We start from the raw sequence: 20,376 nt of genomic DNA, 5'->3' as shown, positions 1-20,376 counted from the left end.
TTGGGGGACAAGGATGCTGCGCGCCACCGCCTGCTGGTCGCAGTGCGGGATGGTGGACAGCCACCGCTCTCGGCCACTGCCACTCTGCTCCTAGTGTTTGCAGACAGCCTACAAGAGGCGCTTCCAGATCTCACAGACCATCCGGTCCCTTCTGACCCCCAGGAGGAGCTGCAGTTTTACCTGGTGGTGGCCTTGGCCTTGATCTCTGTGCTCTTCCTCCTGGCCGTGATTCTGGCTGTTGCCCTGCGCCTGCACCACTCCTCCAGCCCTGCAGCCAGGAGCTGCTTTGGCTCGATTCTCTGCTCAAAGCCTGGACCTGTGCTTCCCCCTAACTACAGTGAGGGAACGTTGCCCTATGCATATAATTTGTGTGTGCCAGGGAATCAAACTAAACCAGAAGTTAATTTCCTCACATCTGTTGATCATTGTCCAGCCACACAAGACATCCTCAACAAAGATAGCTCTTCCATGCTACTGGCTAGCCTTTTAACTCCCAGTACTGAAGCAGACAAGACGATGTTTAACCAGGTATTTAAAATAATGCTTTTATATTCCAGTATGCCAACATATTCCAATATAGTACTGTTTTTGCAAAGTATTAAATAATTGCTGAGGTCCTAATATAAATCTAAGTGAAACTGTGGTTATCACTGTTAAGACAAACGTTTGCAGTGCTCAGTCTTCCTACTACACAAAAACATTTTAAGGTAAGTTTTTGGGGACTTGGATTTTAGCTTAGTGTTAGAGTACATGCTTAGCATGCTCGAGGCCTTGGATTCCATCCCCAGCACCATCTATACAGTACACACATATGAAGTCTCAGGGGAAATTTTCATGAAAATTCATTTAGTTAGGGACATGGTATACAGTTATATTCCTATAGTATTTCAAATGACAGCCCAAGGCCGGGGAGATGGCTCAGTGGAATAAGTGCTTCCCTGGCAAGCACAAGGGCCTGAGTTCAATCCCCGGTTCAGAAAAAAAAAAAAAAAGAATGCTTATTTGGGGGGCCGGGGAGATGGCTCAGTGGAATAAGTGCTTCCCTGGCAAGCACAAGGGCCTGAGTTCAATCCCCGGTTCAGAAAAAAAAAAAAAAAGAATGCTTATTTGGGGGGCCGGGGAGATGGCTCAGTGGATTAAACGCTTCCCTGGCAAGTGCAAAGGCCTGAGTTCAATCCCCGGTTCCGCCAAAAAAAAAAAAAAAAAAAATGACAGCCCAAATGCTATTCAAATTTTATCCAGTGTTTCACCTTTATGTTACTCAAAAGCATTGATAAGAACTAGCCAGGCATCATATCTTATCATCTTACCTGGACCATGTCATTTCTGCATCCATATATTCCAGCTCCTTTTAATGAAAGGTGTAATGAATTAAATTTAATCTGCAAGTTATTAGTTCCAAAAGTATTTTTTGAAAACTTTAAAAATTTGAACAAACCCTTTTTATAATCTCTGCTTTCACAAGTGTTCTCAGTAAACTTCTGCCATCACATTGCCTAATTATTGTTTGCGATATTAAGCTTTACAAATACCTATGATTCACGAAAAGGTAAGTGAAATAATTTTGTGTGTAACAAGAGCCATCCTTTTTTTGTTAATTGTTGCAATAATCAGACTGGGCTCTAGGCGCCGCTGTTGACCAATCAGGGAATGGAAGAGAGCTATTGAGTCCCCCTCCCCGACCTCTATCACACAAAGCAGAATGAGATGGATACTCACGGATCCTGATGCTGGAAACTTGAAAGTGCTGTCTTCAGCTTCTTAACGTATTTTGTATGCGGAAGGCTTGGGAAACAAAACCGGCTCAAGACCACGGAGTCTTTGCTCAGACCCTGCCATGGAGAATCCGACACCGCGTCAGGATCGTAGCGGGCTACTCCCGCTGTGCTTTTTCCTGGGGATGCTGTGGGGCTTAGGGGCCGGGCAGATCCGATACTCTGTGCCAGAAGAGACCAGTAAAGGATTCTTTGTGGGCAACATCTCCAAGGACCTGGGGCTGGAGGCTCGAGAGCTGGTAGAGCGCGGAGTCCGCATCGTCTCCAGAGGAAAGACGCAGCTTTTCGCTCTGAATCCGCGAGGCGGCAGCTTGGTCACCGCGGGTAGGATAGACCGGGAGGAGCTCTGTGAGACCGTGTCCTCCTGCTTTTTAAGCATGGAGATTCTTGTGGAGGACACCTTGAAGATTTATGGTGTGGAGGTGGAAATAATTGATATTAATGATAATGCCCCCAGCTTCCGGGAAGAGGAAGTAGAGATAAAAGTCAGTGAACACGCAACTCCGGGTTCGCGGTTTCCTCTTCCTAGCGCTAGGGATCTGGATGTGGGACCGAACTCACTCCAGAGCTACCAGCTCAGCCCTAATAGCTACTTTTCTTTGCATGTGCGAGGAGGAGCTGATGGGGTCAGAAATCCGGAGCTAGTGTTGGAGGGAGGCCTGGACCGGGAGAAAGAAGCCGCTCACCACCTCCTGCTCACAGCCCTAGATGGAGGCGACCCCACCCGCAAGGGCACCATTCCCATTCGCGTGGTGGTGTTGGACGTAAATGACCACATCCCAAAGTTCACACAGTCTGTGTATCAGGTGAGTGTTCCCGAAAACCTTAGCTCTGGAACGCGGGTGCTTGTGGTAAATGCCACAGATCCGGATGAGGGGACTAACGGGGAAGTGATGTATTCATTCCGGAATATGGAAAGCAAAGCTTCTCAAATATTCCAGTTGAACTCGAAAACTGGAGAAGTTCTAGTACAAGGACCTCTGGATTTTGAAAAATACAGATTTTATGAGATGGAAATTCAAGGCCAAGATGGTGGAGGTCTTTTGACCACTGCTAAGATGTTGATCACAGTTTTGGATGTGAATGATAATGCTCCAGAAATAACTATCACCTCTTCCATCAATTCATTGCTGGAAAATTCTCCTCCGGGTTCAGTAATTGCTCTTCTGAATGTGCAAGATCAAGATTCTGGAGAAAATGGTCAAGTCTCCTGTTTCATTCCTAATAACCTTCCTTTTAAATTAGAAAAGACTTATGGAAATTATTACAAGTTGATAACAAACCGTGAGCTGGACAGAGAACAGATCCAGAGCTACAATATAACATTGGAGGCCAAAGACCAGGGAAGTCCACCCTTGTCTACAGAAGCTCACCTCTTGCTGAACGTGGCGGATGACAACGATAACGCTCCAGTTTTCTCCCAGTACTCTTACTCTGCCTACATTCCTGAAAACAACCCTAGAGGGGCCTCCATCTTTTCAGTGACTGCTGTGGACTTGGACAACAAGGAAAATGCTCAAGTCACTTACTCTCTACTGGAGGACACTATCCAGGGGGTGCCGATATCCTCCTATGTATCTATTAATTCAGATACTGGCATCTTATACTCAATTCAATCCTTCGACTATGAGCAGTTCCAAAACCTGCAACTAAGAGTGGCTGCATATGACAGTGGGGACCCACCACTTGGCAGCAATGTATCACTGAGCTTGTTTGTGCTGGACCAAAATGACAATATCCCTGAGATCCTATACCCCAGCACCCCTACAGATGGCTCCACAGGTGTGGAGTTAGCACCCCGCTCAGCAGAGCCCGGATACCTGGTGACCAAAGTGGTGGCAGTGGATAGAGATTCGGGTCAGAATGCCTGGCTGTCCTACTGCCTGCTCAAGGCCAGCGAGCCAGGGCTTTTCACAGTGGGGCTGCACACGGGAGAGGTTCGCACAGCCCGGACACTACTGGACAAAGACGCTCTCAAGCAGAGCCTCGTGGTCTCTGTGCAGGACCATGGCCAGCCTCCCCTGTCGGCCACCATAACCCTCACTGTGGCCGTGGCTGACAGCATCCCAGAAGTTCTGGCTGACTTAGAGAATCTAGCATCTCCCGCCAACCCTGATGAATCAGGCCTCACGCTCTACCTAGTTGTGGCCATCACCGCAGTCTCCTGCATCTTCCTCATTTTTGTCATTGCTTTGCTGGCACTGAGGGTTCGGCGCTGGCACTCATCTCGCTTTCTCCAGGCAGCAGGCAGTGGACTAGCAGGTGTGCCCCCCTCAAACTTCATGGGTGTGGATGGGGTGCAGGCTTTCCTGCAGGCCTATTCCCATGAGGTCTCTTTCACTGCGGACTCTCGGAAGAGCCACCTGATCTTCCCCCAGCCCAACTATGCTGACACGCTCATCAGCCAGGAGAGCTGTGGGAAAAGCGAGCCTCTCTTAGTAGATTCAGATACCACTTTAGCCAAGTATGACCCGACAAATAATCAGGTGAGATTTACTTCTCTGCCTCCCAATTTTTGATGTCTTGCTGTGAGTCTTTTAGAGGGATTTTTGTGGAGCCTATTATGAAAACTTGATTTTGGGTGGACATAGTTCATACATGTTTAGTGATGTATGTACCTTTCGTGTGCTTTACCTTTCATCAGATCACCGTCATTTTTCTGAAAGGCTTTGTGAAAATCACATTTATATTTTTAGTCCTGGCATATTTTCCTTTGATTTCAAAAGATCAGTTCAATGACTACAGCCTGTTTTGTAATCAGGTGAATTTTAGTATTATTTTTCTGTCATCATTGTCTATCATTGTCAGTGTAAACTGTGATTCAAATTAATGATTTACAAACATTTTTATTTATTTCACCAGTTTTTTTTTTAATTTTAAGGAAGGGTCTACAGGGTGTTTAGAGTCTCGCTACTAGATTGGATGTAGTGATTCACCTGTTTACAGCCTCCCAAGAGCTGGGATTTCAGACATGTGCCACCACGCCCAGTCTCTTTATTTATTTCAGTTTCACATGTCTATTTCCTTTTCATAGTGTCTCCAATGATATATAGTGATAATTGTGTCCTACCATTATTTGCTACTACTTTGAATGTTCAGATTTAACCCTGTTGATTCATAGTATTCTTTCCTTGGTTTTGATTTATTTACCTGCACACACATGAGTATATGAATATATTTTTTTTCTGAGCATGAAATAATTCTGTTTTGATTTTTTGTTGGTTGGCATATATTTAGATCCTGTTGACTTTCAACTTTACCTCGTTTCTTTATCCTATCATAACAGACATATTAATTCTGTTTCCTTGGGAGAGAAAATGCAGAGTGCTTTTTGTAAGTTCCAGACTTCGTCTCTATTGCTCTAGTGAAGTCACTAGATTGTTTCAAAGAAATAATTGAATTGTTGGACAGATGTTATTTTCTTTCATTCTTTTCCTTTAGTGTCTTCTCAGAAAGCTTTGTTATAGTAAATTCACATGTAGAAATCATTTTGATCCAGGGTATCTAAAAAAATTTTTTTCAAACCTGCTAAAGATGGTTTCAGCAAGGGCCTGAGTTCAATCCCCAATTCCGGAAGGAAAAAAAAATGGTTTCACCTTAAATTAAAAAGATGGTTTCATCTTTAAGTGCTCCCTACAGAATAGTTTGTGAGGATAAAAGATGGGAGAAGGAATTTAGACTTTCTAAGAGGCTGATATAAATTCTTAGAGTATGACTCATGGGGGAGCATATGCTTAGCATACAAAAGGTCCTGGAAACAAACTACACACACAAGGAGATTGAGTGATATTCCTCTGAATATTTTTTGTTCATTTTCAATGTACCTAACAGTGATAGATTTCTTTCTTTCAGAAGCATATTTTGTATTACATTTAGGTATATGGAGTTATTGTATTCAGAAGCAATTCACTGTTTAAGTCTTGCTGCTTGTCTAATGAGGCACATGTTATCTGAAGCAAGGTCCAGGAAGGCCAGGCGAGGTAGAGGCACATGGGCTATTTGAGCACAGGAGTCATTTCCACAATCAGGTCAGCTCAGCACTCTTCCTCCGGCTTCTAAGTCTTGACCCAAATTACATGTATGGTAATATTCTCTTTCAAATTCCCTTGAAGATGACTGTGATATAATTAACTGAAAATTGATTAGCTAGTTCTTCAACAAAAACATTCTAACTGCAAGAAAGGAAAATCTTCTAACAGATGCCTAAACTTATCTGGAAGTCCAAAAAATTAATGAAAAGTAAAAAGATAGTTGACTGGAGGAGGTAAGTCATTCCATATTTTTAAGCAGAGTCTAAACTAGTTAACAGCTGGTAGCCAATATCTTGGAGAACAAAAAGGAAATAGTAGCTTTGAAGCTTGGTGTTAAAGTTATTTTGATTTGGATGTAGTGATAAAGTTTTGTGAAGTTGTAATTACATTAAAAGATCTATTTATTTTTACAGGTCTATTTAAATAAAAAGATCTTTAATTTCATTAAGTTTGTATGGCAAACTCCTAGGCTATATATTTACATTTGGTTTATAATAAACATGCAAACACATAATAACCATTTTCTAAAACTTTTACTATGAGTAATTAGGAAGGTTTTTATGGCCATCTTTATTTTGAGTATGTGTGATATAGCTTTGAGGGCTGGTGAGATGGCTCAGTGGTCTAAAGCACCTACTTAGAACAAGCTAAGCTCAAGCAAAGCACAGAGACCTCGGTTCAATCCCCCAGCACCACATGCTGGCCCGCCCGCCCCCTGGTGGGCTGAGCTGGCCACACACTAAATAAATAAGTAAATAAATAAATATTTTTTAAAAAAAAAAGATATAGCTTTGAATACTTATTTGATGAAAGAACATGATTTGCATGTTGGAGTGAAGAAAATACAGAATGTCATTTTATTGCTGTCAAAACCTTTCTATGCCACTTGGTGGGGCTATTTTTCCTCATGGTCTTTGTTAATCTGGAGAGAAGACTTTCCCTGTTCTTCCAGCTGTCCATATTCTTTGATTAGGAAAAGACAAATTTCTCCTGTTAACTAGATTAGTGGCTCTACTATAGAACCTGTCTCTAAAGAACTTCCTTTGATACTAAACACTGGAAAACAGACACGTTTTCAAAACTCATAAGCTGTCTCATTGCTTACACATAAACCTAGTTTACCTGTGGAATATGGAATCCCACTGAATTTGCAAAAGCTTTAGACTGCAGTTTTCTAAATAGTCTCTGAGCGCCGCTGTTGACCAACTCGCTGCAAGAGCTGGAGCCCAGGGTCCCGGGAGCTTGACTGCGCAACCACAGAAGCCAGGCTGAAAGGAGAGTGCCCCGGACTTGGGCTCAGGGTTTGGGGGTACCCTCAAACTGGGATCATTGGATTTTCTATGCAGCGAAAGTAAATATTTGCAAAGCCATCTGTGAGGAATCTTTTGTTAACATCGGAAGCTGCAACAACACTCAAGAAGGATGGAATACAGAGGGAAGCAGAGGCGCCGGTGGCGGCAAGTACCCTTTCCCTTTCTTCTGCCTTTGTTCAGCGCAGCGCTCTCGGAGCAGATCCGCTATTCTATTCCAGAAGAAATGGCCAGGGGCTCAGTAGTAGGAAATGTTGTTGAGGACCTGGGGCTGCCTGTTGGGAATTTGCTTGCCCGCAACCTCAGAGTTAGTGCAGAGAAACAATACTTTACTGTGAACACCGAGAGTGGAAACATCCTTGTGAGTGATAGAATAGATCGGGAGATGCTCTGTCCTCAGAGCCCCGTGTGTGTAATACCGTTAGAGATTGTAGCAGAAAATCCTCTAAATATTTTTCACATAAATGTGATAATAGAAGATATAAATGATAACCCACCTCATTTTCCCGAAAATACCATTGTTTTACAAATCAATGAATTTGCAACTCCAGGCACTAGATTCAGTCTGGAATCTGCTATTGATACAGATGTAGGAGCTCATTCTCTTCAGAGTTACCAGCTCAGCTCTAATGAGCATTTCTCTCTCATGGTGAACGACAAGACTGAAGACAAGAATGTCCCAGAATTAGTGTTGGAGAAGCCACTGGACCGGGAACAACAGAGTTCCCATCTCCTGTTCTTGACTGCAGTGGATGGGGGAGACCCTGTCCTAACAGGCACTGCTCAAATTAAAATCAAGGTCACCGATGCCAATGATAACCCTCCGGTATTCACTCAGGATGTGTACAAAGTCAGCCTCAGAGAGAATGTGCCCCCAGGCACCTCTGTGCTAAAAGTGACAGCCACGGATCAGGATGAGGGCATCAATGCAGAGATCACCTACTCCCTCAAGTCGCTAAGAGATGGTATTGGAAATAAGTTCGTACTAGAGCATAAAAATGGAGAAATTAAATCCAAAGACCCGATAGACTTCGAAATCAGCAAAAGTTATACCATGAGCATAGAGGCGAAGGATGGAGGAGGCATGGCCACTGAATGTAAAGTTATACTAGAAATTCTAGATGAGAATGACAATGTCCCAGAAGTGGTTTTTACTTCAGTGTCCAGTTCCATAACCGAGGACGTAGAACCTGGAACAGTGATCGCTCTGTTCAAAACATACGACAAAGATTCTGGAGAAAATGGAAAGGTCACATGCCTCATAAAAGAAAAAGTTCCTTTTAGAATAGAAACTTCTGCCAATAATTATTACAAACTTATAACAGACGGGCCCTTGGATAGAGAGAAGACCCCCGAGTACAATGTCACTGTTACAGCTACTGACAAGGGCAAGCCCCCTCTGTCCTCCAGCACAAGCATAACTTTACACATTGGTGACGTTAACGACAACGCTCCAATTTTCCAGCAGGCCTCCTACACGGTCCACGTGGCAGAGAACAATCCTCCCGGAGCTTCCATTGCTCAGGTCAGCGCCTCTGACCCTGATCTAGGACCCAACGGGCAAGTCTCCTACTCCATCGTGGCCAGCGACCTGGAGCCTAGAGCGCTGCTGTCCTATGTGTCTATGAGCGCACAGAGCGGAGTGGTGTTCGCGCAGCGCGCCTTCGACCACGAGCAGCTGCGCGCCTTCCAGCTCACGCTGCAGGCCCGCGACCACGGCTCACCCGCGCTCAGCGCCAACGTGAGCCTGCAAGTGCTGGTGGGGGACCGCAATGACAACGCGCCGCGGGTGCTGTACCCCGCTCTGGGGCCGGATGGCTCAGCGCTCTTCGACACGGTGCCGCGTGCCGCCGAGCCCGGCTACCTGGTCACCAAGGTGGTGGCTGTGGACGCTGACTCGGGACACAATGCGTGGCTGTCCTACCACGTGCTGCAGGCCAGCGACCCTGGGCTCTTCAGCCTGGGGCTGCGCACTGGTGAGGTGCGCACTGCGCGTGCATTGGGAGAGAAAGACGCTGCGCGCCACCGCCTGCTGGTCGCTGTGCAGGATGGTGGAAAACCGCCCCTCTCGGCCACTGCCACTCTGCTCCTAGTTTTCGCGGACAGCCTACAGGAGGTGCTGCCAGACATCAGCGACCCTCCGGAGATCTCTGACCCTCAGGGAGAACTGCAGTTTTACCTTGTAGTGGCCTTGGCCTTGATCTCAGTGCTCTTCCTTCTCGCTGTGATTTTGGCCATCGCCCTTCGTCTGCGACACTCTTCTAGTCCCACTTCCTGGGGCTGCTTTCAATCTGATCTCTGTTCTAAAACCAGACCAGGGGGTCCTCTCAACTACAACGAGGGAACCTTGCCTTATTCCTACAATCTGTACGTTGCATCTGACTCTCATAAAACGAGACTTGATCTTCTCACCATGATGCCCGAATTGGTCACCCCACAAGATCTTCCTAACGAAGCTTCTTTGGCAGTAAGCTTCACAGAAAACAAGATAAACCCTGACTCGGTTGCTTCTACTCACGTGAGTTTCGATAAGTCTTTCATCTGAAAATAGTTTGGTTTAATTTTCAAACCAATATTTTGGCAAGAAAATCTTAAGCAGATCGTATCTATTGTTGCTTTAAGTTTGAATATCTACTCTCAATATTTTCTAGCCCTTTCTCTGTGACTTCACTATTAACTTTAAAGTATTTTTAAATATTTTATCCACACACCAAAAAAAAAAACCTCCAGTGAGAACTGTGTATTATGATGCACTACCATTTAAATATTTTAATTGAACTATAATTTTTCTTTTTGTGGATGTTTCTTAGGCATAGCATCTTGAGTATATAAGCTTTGTTCTTTATTAACTCAATTGAGAGAAAATGCATAAGAAAATATTTTAATGGCATAGTACTTGGTAATATTCCAGTATACTGGAGTGTCTTGGACTCTCATTAAATAGTAATTTTGTGTTTGATTGTTTTCAAAGCTATGCGTAAATTTCCTCCCAATTTTGAAGACATGGCTTTTATTTTATGGCTGTCAGGGCCTGAGGCATTATAGAGCACCTACTTAGCTTTAAAGAGGTCCAGGATTCAATATCAGCACTCTCTCCCCCACCCAGAAAAGTGCTTTTCCGCAGAATATAAATATTTACATTTACGAAAGTACAGTAGTTCTATCCTAGGCAGAAATTTTTCTATATTTTAATATACTTCTAAATATATTACTAGTCATTCTCAGAAATTGAAATTAGGTCTATTATCCAGGACAAGGCAAATTTATCATATTTTTTGTATTTTGATTTTCTTTTACTAAGGCTTTCACAACACTAAACATTCCTTTGAAGCATAATGTGTGAGGAGAATTGTAGAATACTAAAATCCAGCAAATTCACGATGGAATGCTTCCACTTTGTTCAATCCTGTTGACAGATCTTTTTCATTTCACTTCTTGCCAGATATGATCTTGATAGCGTACACGATCACATTTCTCATTTTTTTGGTTTTAATTTTATCATGAAAATCTGATTTTTAAAAAAGTGGTACAGGGCCGGGGAGATGGCTCAGTGGAATAAGTGTTTCCCTGGCAAGCACAAGGGCCTGAGTTCAATCACCGATTCCACAAAAAATAAATACATCAATAAAAAAGTGCTGCATATTAATCTGTTGAAGTAGTTCTTCCATTTAGGCAAGTTCAAGAAATCTATTGAAAAATTTCACCTCAAATTATAGCTGAAGCCAAAAGTTTAAATTATTTTTCAATATAAATTCTAGGGCCGGGGAGATGGCTCAGTAGGATAAGCGCTTGACTGGCAAACGCAAGGATCTGAGTTCAATCCCCGGTTCCGCAAAAAAAATAAAAATAAAAAAAAATAAATAAATAAAAAGGGGCTGGTGAGATGGCTCAGTGGTCTAAAGCACCTACTTAGATACAAGCTTAGCAAAGCACAGGGACTGCGGTTCAATCCCCCAGCACCACATGCCAGCCAGCCCCGCCCCCTGGTGGGCTGAGCTGGCCACACACACACACACACACACACAAATAAATAAAAAATTAAAAAAATAAGATAAATTCTAAAAACAAGAAGTTCCTAGAGATTGGTCCCTTACACGTTTAAATTACCGTTTATGAAAATAGTAACACAAAACACGGACATCTGCAAAAAAAAAAAAAAAATCTCAAGAAAGTGGTTCTGTCTGGAAAAAAAAAAAAAAGGAAATAAAAAGAAGCTCCCTGAAATTTCTACTAAAATGAATACTCTTGGTTTAGTGGGCTCCGTCTCCGTTCGTACTTGAAGAACAGTAGGTGGAGCTATTCGAGGTATAAAAACCAAAACTCCTTTCCGGGAGTCCAAAATTGTGCAGTAATTGGTTAGGACTCTGAGCGCCGCTGTTCACCAATCAGGGAGAGAAATGCCGAGATCCTGCTCTCCTAGCGTGCGCCTGAAGCACAAAGCGCAGATCGAAACGAACCATCTCTGTGAGGAAACGGCGGAGACGCTCGACCCCGCTCCCGACCCTCCGTTCCAAGGACTGAAGAGCTGATACTGACTTCAGTGGTCAACGGCAGAACTGGAAATAATCCTGGAAGAAAGGGACAATGATTCCTGTGCGACAGTACCGGGACCGCGAAGGGCTGGTCCTGCTGGGCGTCCTCTTGGGGAGCTTGTGGGAAGCCCGATGCACCCAGATACGCTATTCAGTTCCTGAGGAGCTGGAGAAAGGCTCTAGGGTGGGCAACATCTCCAAGGACCTGGGGCTGGAGCCCCGCGAGCTGGCGGAGCGCGGAGTCCGCCTGGTCTCCAGAGGTAGGACGCAACTTTTCACTCTCAACCCGAGTAGCGGCAGCTTGGTCACGGCGGGCCGCATAGACCGGGAGGAGCTGTGCATGGGGGCCACCAAGTGCAAATTAAGTCTAGAGATTCTAATGGAGGATAAAGTGAAAATATATGGAGTAGAAGTAGAAGTGAGGGACATTAATGATAACGCCCCTTACTTCAGTGAAAGTGAATTAGAAATAAAAATGAGTGAACACGCAGCCACTGGGATGCGGTTCCCTCTTCCCCACGCTTGGGATCCAGACATTGGGAAGAACTCTCTCCAGACCTACGAGCTCAGCGCGAATACTCACTTCTCCCTGGAAGTGCAAAACGGAGCAGATGGTAACAAATACCCAGAATTGGTGCTGGAGCGCGCCCTGGACCGCGAGGTAAAGGCCGCTCACCAGCTGGTCCTCACCGCTTCAGACGGGGGCGACCCGGTCCGCACCGGCACCGCGCGCATCCAGGTAGTGGTTCTTGACTCGAATGACAATGCACCAGCGTTTGCTCGGTCCGAGTACCGCGTGAGTGTTCCAGAGAATGTGGCTGTGGGCACTCAGCTGCTTCGGGTAAACGCCACCGACCCAGATGAAGGGGCCAACGCGGAAGTGATGTACTCCTTCCGGTATGTGGACCACAAGGCCGCCCAAATTTTCAAGCTGGATAGTAAGTTAGGGACAATATCAACGATAGGCGAGTTGAACCACGAGGAATCGGCTTTCTACGAGATGGAAGTGCAAGCTATGGATAATGCAGGATATTCCGCGCGAGCCAAAGTCCTGATCACAGTGCTCGACGTGAATGACAATGCCCCTGAAGTGGTGGTTACCTCCCTCACCAGCTCCATTCCTGAAAACTCTCCCAGAGGGACATTAATTGCCCTTTTGCATGTCAATGATCAAGACTCTGGGCAAAATGGGCAGGTAACCTGTTCCATCCCAGGGAATGGGCCCTTTAAATTAGAAAAATCGTATGGAAATTACTATAGTTTAGTCACCGATACAATCTTAGACCGGGAACAAGTTTCTAATTATAACATCACAGTGACCGCCACTGACAAGGGAAATCCGCCCCTGTCGACAGAAACGCTTATCTCTCTGGTAGTGGCGGACACCAATGATAACCCGCCCGTCTTCCCTCAGTCCTCCTACTCCGCCTACATCCCAGAGAACAACTCCAGAGGTGCCTCGATCCTCTCAGTGATGGCACACGACCCCGACTGTGATGAGAACTCACAGGTCACCTACTCCCTGGTTGAGGACACCCTCCAGGGATCGCCTATGACCTCTTATGTCTCCATCAATTCCAACACGGGCGTCTTGTACGCATTGCAGTCCTTTGACTATGAGCAGTTCCAACACCTACAGCTGCAAGTGCTGGCACGTGACAGTGGCGACCCGCCACTCAGCAGCAACGTGTCATTGAACTTGTTCGTGCAGGACCAGAACGACAATGCCCCCGAAATCCTGTATCCAACCATCCCCTTGGACGGTTCCACCGGTGTGGAGCTGGCACCGCGCTCCGCAGAGCCCGGATACCTGGTGACAAAGGTGGTGGCAGTGGACAGAGACTCAGGTCAGAACGCCTGGCTGTCCTACCGCCTGCTCAAGGCCAGCGAACCAGGGCTCTTCTCAGTGGGGCTGCACACGGGCGAGGTGAGCACGGCAAGGGTCCTCCTGGACAGAGATGCGCTCAAGCAGAGCCTCGTGGTGTCTGTGCAGGACCACGGCCAGCCCCCTCTCTCGGCCACGGTCACGATCACTGTGGCCGTGGCCGACAGTATCCCCGATGTTCTAGCGGATCTGAGCAGTCTGGAGTCTCCGGCCAACTCTGTAACCTCAGGTCTTACGCTGTACTTGGTGATAGCGGTGGCCTCAGTCTCCTGCGTCTTCCTAGTCTTTGTCATCGTGCTGCTGGCGCTCAAGCTGCGGCGCTGGCACTCAGTGCGCCTGCTCCAGGCTGCGGGAAAGGGATTGGCTGCACTGCCAGCTTCGCACTTTGTGGGCGTGGACGGCGGCGCTCGTGCTTTCCTGCAGACCTATTCGCATGAGGTCTTGCTCACCGCGGACTCGCGGAAGAGCCGCTTAATCTTCCCGCAGCCCAACTACGCGGACACCCTCACCAGCCACGAGAGCTGTGAGAAAAGCGAGCCTCTTTTGCTATCAGGCGATTCGGTGTTTTCTAAAGACAATCATGCATTGATTCAGGTGAGTCCAAATTAAATACTGTTTTTGAGCTGAAAGCAAAATATCCCATAGTATAGAAGATTAGTGTATATATAGAATTAACAACGCAGATACCAATACATATATACGTGTTTCTAAACATGTACATACGGAAACGTATATTAGAAGCAGTACAAACATTACCATTTTATTGATGTTATAAAAATTACTAGATAATATGTAAGGAATCTCTAAAATACCTTATTAATACTTTCAATATAATTTTCTAGCTTAATTTATCAATTATAATGCTCTTCATGTTTTTAATTTTTTTCTTATTGGCCATGCAGGTTTTGCGCCAAGCATCTGATGCCAATTTATATGTTTAAAAACACTGATTTCAGGGCCGGGGAGATGACTCAGTGGAATAAGTGCTTCCCTGGCAAGCGCAAGGGTCTGAGTTCAATCCCCAGTTCCGCAAAATAAATAAATAAATATAAATAAATAAAATAAAAACACTGATTTCTTCTAGAAAGGAAAAATCCAATTTAATTAAAAATATAAATAGAATAAATAAAAATTTTAGTACACCTTTTTAAAAAGTAGAGATATATATATTATAATACATATATATATATATATTTTTCTTTTTTTCCCCCTTGGCAGTGCTAGGATCAAACCCAGGATCTGAATATAGTAAGCTTTCTACCACTAGTTACATCCACAGCCCAAATAGACTAAAATGACTTTATACTTGAGATGGTTCACAAGTTTTATTTATTTTTTTTTTTTGTGTGTGTGGTTAACAAGCTTTAAAACTGTCCTTTAAAGTACACTAATTCTTTCTGTTTGTTAGGGATACATTCATTTATACTTTCTTGGTATCCTAAGTCATTTCATGTCTTTAAATCATTCAGTTTCTAAATGTAATGAGTTCATTTGATACACACTTTCATTTTTCTTAAATAGACAGTATATGTTATTGTAAAGAACTGTGAAGATTTTTTCAGCTTCACTATACATTTCAATAGTAAAATACTAATAAATACTATATTAGACCTTTTTGTTCAATTTACCTTGATGATATCCGTGATGGCTTTGTGAAATATTCAGAATTTTTTTCTGTATTTTAGGGAAGGATCTACAGGGTGTTCATGGTCTCACTACTAGATCAGACTCATAGTAATCTGCCTGTTTGCAGCCTCCCAAGAGCTGGGATTACAAGCGCACACCACCGTGCCTAGTCTCAATTGCCATCTCAGGGTGCCCCCAGGGGCAGGGCCAGCAAGGCAGGACCTGGGATCAAACCCCAGCCCCTCGCCTGCTTGCAGGCACTTTAACCCGCAAAATATTCAGAGTTAAGAAAATGTGCTGGGGCCAGGGAGATGGCTCAGTAGAATAATCACTTCCCTGGCAAGCACAAGGGCCTGAGTTCAATCCCTGGTTCCGTAAAAAAAAAAAAAGAAAGAAAGAAAGAAAGAAAGAAAGAAAGAAAGAAAAAGAGATGTGCTACAGTGATGACTTAAATTGTTCTTTGCCATTTATCCCACTGAGAATTTCTTTGAGGAAATAAGTTTTTGAACATTTCCATGTGTTGAACATACATTGGGTACTTGGAAAAATTGCAGTAATTCCTTCTGTTTCCTACATTAAATTTCCCATAACTTTTACAAACATGGATTTTTTTTCTTAAAATTGCACAGATTGTCTTTTCTAAGAACTTCATATTTGCTATAAAATGTTTATCAGGAATTGGATGCAAAAGTGTATTACTATTGATGAACATTGCCTGATTTCTTTTGGTGAATTTCATTAAAGGATAAGAAACATAATTCTTTTTCTGTTCTTTTTACTTGCTCCCTACAGAAAAACAGAATAGTTTAAACCTCTATTTATAAAAGAGATTACAAACCACTTAGTAAAAAAAAGATAATCAAATGACTCTAAACTGTTACCAAAAGTCACATATTAGACTTCTTGATAACCAAGACTACACCACACACACACACACACACACACACACACACACCCCAAAAGGAAGTATACGTTTTCTGGTTCTATTTGTTTATTTATTAAACTCAGGACCTTGTGCTTGCCAGGCAAGTGCTCAAGGTGCTGAGCTATTTCTCCAGCCCCCTTATGGTTCTATTTGTGTAGTTTTGAAAGGAAATATTTATGCCTATGCAAGAAATATTTATAAAAAAATTTTGAGACAAGATCTCATTATGTAGTTCAGGCTATCCTTGAACTCATTATGTAGCCCAGTTGGGCTCAAACTTGCAGCAATCCTCCTGTCTCAGCCTCCTAAGTACTTGGATTACAGGCATGCACCACCATGCCTGGGAAAAAATATATAAAATTTATATTCACATTATGTTCCCAATAGAATTTACTACTTAGAATGTTCTGTAATACTAAGAGAAATAGAAGGCAATGTGCCCCGCTGCCTTGTTTTATAGAATTATAAAAATGTTTTTCAAACAGCCTGTTCTCATATAGCCGCGACTCAAAAATGAAAGATTGGAAAAATAGAAATTGAGAAACTAAGCTAACAGTAAGATTATGCTGATTATTATTTACCTAACTTGACTTAGGAACAAAAATTATCGAGAGGGCATGAGTAGTCATGACTTTAGATTATATCTCAAAAACCTACTAATCTGAACTGTTTTCAGTCTGAGCTGGAAAGCTTTCATTACATAGTTCTTTAAGAGAACATGACCATGCTTTTAGAATTCTCTGATATCAGCTTTCGAAAGACAGTAAATTTGCAACTAGGCAACTTCCTTACTGGGGCACCTTTGACAAGTTCTTTAACCTGAGTTTTTGCAAAATGTGGGCAGTGATATTTAATGTAAAGGATTGTGCTAGGAACTACAGAAAATGTATAAGCCTTCTAATTCACAACCAGTAGTTAGTTAGCAGTCATCATTTTTCATGGTGGACAGAAGGAAGATTCATATTTGACATTCTGTTAGAGAAAGAAATAATGAATTGAGTGTTTTGCCATGTGGTACAAAAAGATGGCTTGAAAATGAAAATGATGTTTTTCTGAAATGCTTGTGAAGGTAATTTTAAAATCTTAAGTGCCAAGGCATATTCTTCATTGAGAAGCCATGGTTTCAGGCCATATACAATGGGAGAAACATTTTGCTTCAAACAACTTTGCCTGCTTTAATTTTTCTCTGTCTGAATAGTATAAGCTAAACAAGGTTCCTATGAAACTTTTTTTGGGGAAGGGGGACCGGGAATTGAACTCGGTATCTTATGTTTGCTAGACTGGTGCTTGTGCCTCTGAGCCATGTCCCCAGCCCCTGGAAATTATTTTTAAAAAGCAGTTTATTCCAATGGAATTGTAGATGATATAACAGGAAAATGGATCACTAAAATCTGAAGGTTGGCATTATTTAGTTTGGACCATATGAGAACTGAAGTGAATGTTATACAAATACCAATCTTAGTTTTAAAATATTTAGGATAGCTGCTGATAATTGATAATTAATATATTTGTTGATTGTTTTCTGAAAGTAACTGAGTAATGGGTTTAGCTGTTTATACTTTTTTTTTTTTTTTTTTTTTTTTTTTTTTTTTTTTGCGCCAGAAGTACTATATCAAGGACTTTGGCTGCCTTCCTATGTGTTGTGGGGAGTGTGCGTTCATTTCATCTAATAAGTATATCAAAACATTCAGCTACAACTTCAAAAGTTGTGCCTCTGTTGAAAATTTGACTGTAGTTTGTCAGCTTGCACTGTTTACCTTTCTAAACTGATACACTTCACGGAACACTCTCCAATGAATTAGAAGACTACCTATCAATTAATGCACTACAACCCAATTTTCTTAGTGACAGGTAATGGAGTACCTCTGATCATGAAAGTTCTGGTGAAAAATCTACTTTTTCTTCATACAAGATACCAGGTTCAAGAAAGCAAACACAGCTATACAGAGATACTGATTGAGCTAATGAGTCTATATCTCAAGAAAATGATGTATTTTCTAATATTACATTTTGAGTTCATTTTTGGAGAAAACATACATAACAGTAAGTACCAAGAAAAGTAGCCTATGACAAAAGCAAATAAAAATTATTTTATAGGGGATAATGTTTCAGGATATCTTATGGGAAGGAATCTAGTTTGGAAAATGTGAAGAAAATTCCCATCAAACAGACCAAGTAGCCTATCTTTATGAAAAGAAGTTGGTGTCACCATAATTCCTCTTAGAGAACTCATACAGAGATCTACTGCATGTACTATCACTGAGGACAGGAGTCATTTGGTTGATAATAATTAAGTCTCTGAAGCACTTCACACAGTGGCTTGCATGCTTAATCATTCAACAAAATTTCTGAGCTGAATGATTAGAAAGCAGTCACTTGGAAAAGAACCATGCTACAAAAGCAGTGGTTTTATATGTGATTTCCTTCTATACCAAGCCTCTCATGAATGTCAACTTTCTGATCTATCAAATAGATGCATTTGTCCATAAGAATACCAAGGGCTGGGGAGATAACTCAGTAGAATAAGTGCCTGCCTGGCAGGCGCAGGGTCCTGAGTTCAATCCCCAGCATCATACATACAAAAAAAGACCACATTGTAAAACTTCTTAGAATCTTCTATCATATTTTCAGCTGAACGGGGAGATGGCTCAGTGGAATATACACTTCCTTTGCAAGTGCAAGGGCCTGAGTTCAATCCCGAGTTCCAGAAAGAGGAAAAAAAAAATTCTGAGGGCATATTTTCAGCTGAAGATTCAGCCAGCAGTTTACCTTGAAACTGTTACATAAATACAAGAAGAAAAAAAAAAATAAAAGAAGACTAGAGTGAGGGTATATTTAAAAAATTAGCTTAAAAATACCCAAGGGCAAGAAGAAATATCAAGAAGCCATCACTTTGTGTGCTGAAGTAACTAAGGTTATAAATTCCCAGAAATATTTAATTGAAGAGCAAAACTTTCAACTTGCAAACTCATTGAAAAATACCTTTCTGCTCTCAACTCTAGAACATTGTATTCTGCTTTCTTTTTTTTTTTTAATGTGTGTGTGTGTGTGTGTGTGTGTGTGTGGCCAGCTCAGTCCACCAGGGGGTGGGGCTGGCTGGCATATGGTGCTGGGGGATTGACCCGAGGTCCCTGTGCTTTGCCAAGCTTGTTTCAAGTAGGTGCTTTAGACCACTGAGCCATCTCACCAGCCCTGTATTCTGCTTTCTTGAGGCTGCAATTCTAGAGTAGAAACTCAGAGTGCCACAGTTGGCCCACACGGAAACAGATGAGAACCCTTCAACCTTCCTGCTTGGTGACTTTCTTAATCAAACTTAGTGCAAATACAGAAGCAAACCGGAAACATTCCTCACCCAGGACCACATGAGAATATGCACTAGCAATAAACTCTGCTCCATAATTCAAAGATAGTCTGAAAAGGGCCTTATCTGAGCTGAACCTGCAGACATCCTGACTGCAAGAGAACAGTACAGGACTATCAGGCTATGTGGCTTGGAAACAAGTACTATTTCCCTTTCTGCCGCCAGGTGTTTTCCCAGCACAACCAGTATTCAGTCCTTGAGGATCTGGCCAAGGGTTCAGCCATGGGAACTCTTGCCAGGGATCTAGGGCTCAGCACTTAAAGGCTTGGAAGTTTGGAATTAATTCAGAAAAAAATACTTCACTCTGAGTGAAGAAAATGAAAACATATTTGTGACTGACAGAATGGATTGGGAGAAGATAGCTCCCAAGATGTAGTTTGTGCTATCCATTCAGGAACTATAGTTGAAAATCCTTAAAATGTTTTTCACATTAATATAGTCTCAAGATATGAATGATAATGCCCTACAGTTTAGTAGGAATGTTACTATGTTGAGTATCTCTGAGTTAACCCAGCCAGGAGCAAGATTTGCAATAGAACCTGCACAAGGTCCTGATGTTGGAAGCAATTCCTTACAAAATGATCACCTTAGCAGTAACTCTTTATTTGTCTTCAAAGCAAAAAGAACAGTGGTGGAAAGAAATATGTTGCTGGGCCAGTGAGATAGCTCAGCAGACTAAAATGCCTGCTTAGGCAAGCTTAGGCAAGCACAGGATCTGCAGTTCGATCCCTGGCACCTCATGCCTGGCCAGCTCAGCCCACCAGGCATAGTGGTATATGCCTGTAATCCCAGCACTGAGACTGAAAACAGGAGGATCACTCTGAGTCCAAGCTGTGTAATATGAGACCCTGTGACAACCAAATACATTAGAGAGAAGGAAGGAAGGAAGGAAGGAAGGAAGGAAGGAAGGAAGGAAGGAGGGGGGGAAGGG

General features: G+C 42.9%; 1 protein-coding gene across 10 annotated transcripts in view; it reads left to right on the top strand.

Annotated features, from left to right (window-relative positions):
• The window catches only part of LOC101583855 (protocadherin gamma-C4), a 155,941-nt gene that overhangs the window by 66,760 nt on the left and 68,805 nt on the right, over positions 1 to 20,376 (top strand). Inside the window, exon 2 of one of the 10 annotated variants that reach the window (XM_023704027.1) lies at positions 8,822 to 9,634. The exons of 7 other annotated variants lie outside the window; for them this stretch is intronic. In XM_023704027.1, coding sequence (XP_023559795.1) covers positions 8,822 to 9,634 — 813 coding nt within the window. Of the gene's footprint in view, positions 1 to 1,686; positions 4,262 to 8,821; positions 9,635 to 11,499; positions 14,128 to 20,376 lie in introns of those variants that run through there. 2 more of the 10 variants (XM_023704022.1, XM_023704019.1) reach the window with 2 other exon arrangements.

Source organism: Octodon degus, unplaced genomic scaffold (assembly GCF_000260255.1).
Source record: "Octodon degus isolate 3935 unplaced genomic scaffold, OctDeg1.0 scaffold00185, whole genome shotgun sequence".
Lineage (NCBI taxonomy): Eukaryota > Metazoa > Chordata > Mammalia > Rodentia > Octodontidae > Octodon > Octodon degus.
The sequence above is the reverse complement of the archived record's forward strand: the minus strand, read 5'-3'. Positions and strand labels throughout refer to the sequence as shown.